Here is a 3,659-nt window from a genome sequence, read left to right as displayed (position 1 = left end):
AGTTTGGCTACAAACCGCATCTCTACAGAACTCTGGTCAGTTTTATTCGAATAAAGGATTGATGTTATGCGGTTTCTTGACGCTATTAGCATAAGCATTAAGCATTTCGCACAAATTCGTAGGTGGTACAATCCTATACCATTGTATGAGGGTTGCCTCCTTCCCGTCCGTTACCAAAGTCAGAAATTTGGGACTAACCTCTAACTCTTAGACAAGGTTGATGCATCCTCCAACAACGAGAGCTGCCCTGGCCACGTCCTTGCAAATGCCGGAGAAAGGGAAAGGATGATTGATTGAACACCTACTTAAGAAAGATGCAGAGAACTCTACGACCTCTCATGGGTGTTACTGGATCTTGTGGAATGTTGATGAAAAGGGTAGTGCTATAGGATACGTTCGGTAGACGTTCTGGCCGACAAATAGTTATTATTTACGCATTGTGATCATGCGCTGTTGATCAGAACAAAATCACCAAATTCCTTTTTGGAAACTGGAATCCGTCACTCCTCTAACAATGAAGAATAGCGTAAGCTGTAACATAGCACTGACCATCAAAATGCACACACCGCACGGAAAATCGACAAAAACTGCAATTCATAATCAATCCCGAACCGAGCATCCACGAACCACATTCAATTTTTGTATAAACACGTTTAACGCACACAGGAGATAAAAAAAAACGAGCCGCGCGAAACGAATTCAATTGCTGTAGCCATCACAGAGCACTCTCGAGCAAAACACAGGCAAATCAAATAAAAGAAGAAAAATAACTCCACTAATCAGCTTAAGATATAATCTCAGAAGAAAAAAAACACTTTCATGTTTTCACAGAACATTTGCACGTGGCGTAGCACCATCCGCCGAATCTACTTTTCACCAGCCGAACCGAAAGAAAAAATAAAAACGCGATACGAGGTAAACGTGACACAAAATTCAAAACGCAGCCGCCCGCGCGCACGGCTTGCTGCGATCCATGCCGTCTCTCGACGCTGTTACTCCTAAAATAATCACATGATGTCAAGATTACCTGTAGATACAAAAATCCATCGCTAGCTCAGAACTTATGAAGACTCATATGAGACAAATGTGCTATTATAGGTAGTATTCAAAGAACAGAAAGCAACTGTAATGCAATGATAGCTTTTTATGAAGATCGAGTTTATCTTGGAATTCTGCCGCTAGTGAGCATGATTTATACAATATTGTAGATTCACGGGACATCTCGTACAAAATCCACTAACTTATATAACTTCGGATTTTGTTTTACGACAGTTACAAAAAGAAAACATTTTTTTCATCTTTCAGCTTTGCTTCACTTTTATATTCAGTTGTAATTGTGCAAGCATTTTGGTCACTATCTTAAATATAATGAATAATATCAAGATTACTGAAGTTATCACGAACAATAAAACGTCATACATGTACTTTTGAATCCAATGTACATTCACGGCACTTGGCTGGAGCATTTCACTGTCTGGATTCCGCAGAACCCATTCAACCCACCAAATGGCACGCTCCAACGGACTTTCAGGTTGATCACGGAACAGCTGGGACAATCGCTTTATGTTTTCACTATAACTGCGGGTGTTCAGAATATCTTTGATGGCAGCTATGAGATCATCGGCTTGTAGGTATTGAACCATGAGCCTTTTTGCAACTCCGAGGGATACACAGTAATTAATGTTTCGAAACTGATCCGCAAATAGAGGAAAACCAATTATCGGAACTCCGTTCCAGATGGCCTCCTGAGTACTTAGGAGACCACTATGCGTGATAAAAAGTTTTATATTAGGATGCGCCAACAGATCGTTTTGAGGCATCCAAGCACGTATGAACACATTTTCCGGAACCTTCATCGGCAGTTTCGATTCGTCTGATTCAAACTTCCATATGAATTGATACTGTGGTAGTGCCTTCATAGCAATTAAGATCTCTCGAATGCGATCTGGACCTAACGTATCACTTCTGGCATTCGATCCCAGTGAAAATAGAATAAATCCATTTTTAGCACTACGTACTATGCGGTCTAAATCCTCGGGCAGCGGCTTAGCTTTGCGGATTTGCATTCCTCCGACTGGAATAACGTTTGGCATTTGAGGTTCCTTGTATTGAATTAGAGGGTTGTTGTTGATGAATAGTAATCTTATGCTGCTTTGAAGGTCCTTTGTACGTGGGGCATTCGGGAATACTTGTTTTAAAATGGCATCAGATTCTGGATACAGATAGATGTCTTTCATGATTATTTCGTACAAGTCGTAGTACCAATTTTGCAGGCGCTCCCAGAAGTTCATTGATTCTTGTACGTCGTATGAATGATTTGGAATGGATCCCGAATAGGCATACGAACCAATTAGAGGTGCTGATGTAGCTAGTGCATTATAGGGTGCAACCGGAATATAAGGCGGATTTCCAAAACGGTACATCAAAAGCGAAGCAAAGCATGGTCCAAACATGTAGTCACTCATAAACAGATCAAACTTGAAATTTTCAGGATAACTCATGAGCTGTTTGAACCCTTTTGACTTGATTCCTGCTTTGCAGCATACTATGGTAAATTCATCTAACATGCGAAGTATTGACATTGGGCTTTTGTGCATCTCGAAAAAATCTAACATTTGGCGATTGCTGGTATTGTACATTTCGTCGTAGATATTTTCTAGATGAATGTAGGTCACATTTTTCGGTGGATTCTTTTCAATATCCGGGCTCACTACTGTTACGTTATGACCTCTCTCTGCCAATCCATTCATCAGTGGTCGAAGCCTACGAAATAGAATAAAAAAAATGCGTTACTTCCGGATCACTAAACATTCACAATAATTCTTACCATATAGAATGACTTGGTGATGGAACTCCAGACAAGATAAGAATATTAGCTCCACTCACAAATGCTGGTATAAAAGTTAGCACGAGAATGAAAATTTGGTTCTTCATGGTTTCAGAGTATTGGATCAATGTCAAGCGCAAGGACTAGAATAGATTGTGTGAAGGACAATCACTGCACTTTTATGTCAGCAGCCAGTACGCGAAAAATTACAATTCATCGCATCAATACTTTCTGTTTGTATCTCGCGTAGTAAAACCATTTAGGAATTCTTATCGCACACCAGATAATATAACTTCTGTCTGGCTTGCACGTGAACAACCCAAACTAGTCTCGTGGGTTGAAAATGACTTGATATTTCTGGAGTAGACCGAGCAAACGAGATAAAACCGAGATATTCGACAGATGTCTTTCTCTTATCGTGATGATAGTCGACATTAGCGTCATCACATTTCACTAATTTTATAAAGTGAGTTATTGTCATAATCATAAACTTTAAAATTGAAAGATTTTTTAAAAATTAAATTTGGATGACAGATGGTTAAGTATTGAATGTGTTCTATCCAACTAATTTTGCCCATTTCGTTACATTTCAAAAATTATTATAAATCAGACATGTATAAAAACAATGATGATTTTTATTGTATTTAAGGTGACGGCATAAAAGAGCTCATTCGCTAAGATTCGTTCGTCACTATTGCAGTGAGGAACATTTTTCAGATGCCGCAGATAAGGTAACTGAATATGAGAAGTAAATGCGAGAAAATTCAATACATTACATATAATTTGTCAGATTTTCCGGCATCAAATGATTCTTTTTCTTATCTATCAACGG

The 3,659-nt window shown here is 39.0% G+C and overlaps 1 protein-coding gene across 1 annotated transcript; it reads right to left on the bottom strand.

The window, feature by feature from the left end:
• Positions 1 to 1,288: 1,288 nt before the first annotated feature.
• LOC110676362 (UDP-glucuronosyltransferase 2B18-like) lies at positions 1,289 to 3,085 on the bottom strand. Its single transcript, XM_021843913.1, has 2 exons — positions 2,828 to 3,085; positions 1,289 to 2,763 (listed from the first exon to the last, which is right to left on the bottom strand). The coding sequence occupies exons 1-2, from the start codon at positions 2,932 to 2,934 to the stop codon at positions 1,302 to 1,304; spliced, it is 1,569 nt and encodes a 522-aa protein (XP_021699605.1). The 5' UTR covers positions 2,935 to 3,085; the 3' UTR covers positions 1,289 to 1,301.
• Positions 3,086 to 3,659: the final 574 nt, after the last annotated feature.

This window comes from Aedes aegypti, chromosome 2 (assembly GCF_002204515.2).
Source record: "Aedes aegypti strain LVP_AGWG chromosome 2, AaegL5.0 Primary Assembly, whole genome shotgun sequence".
NCBI classification, from domain to species: Eukaryota; Metazoa; Arthropoda; class Insecta; order Diptera; family Culicidae; genus Aedes; species Aedes aegypti.
The sequence above is the reverse complement of the archived record's forward strand: the minus strand, read 5'-3'. Positions and strand labels throughout refer to the sequence as shown.

Excerpts from the sequence above, each read along its gene's own strand:
- LOC110676362 (XM_021843913.1), bottom strand. The coding sequence starts at position 2,934 with ATGAAGAACCAAATTTTCATTCTCGTGCTAACTTTTATACCAGCATTT. Across the intron at positions 2,764-2,827 it reads TCACCAAGTCATTCTATATG|GCTTCGACCACTGATGAATG; the intron begins GTAAGAATTATT and ends TCTATTTCGTAG.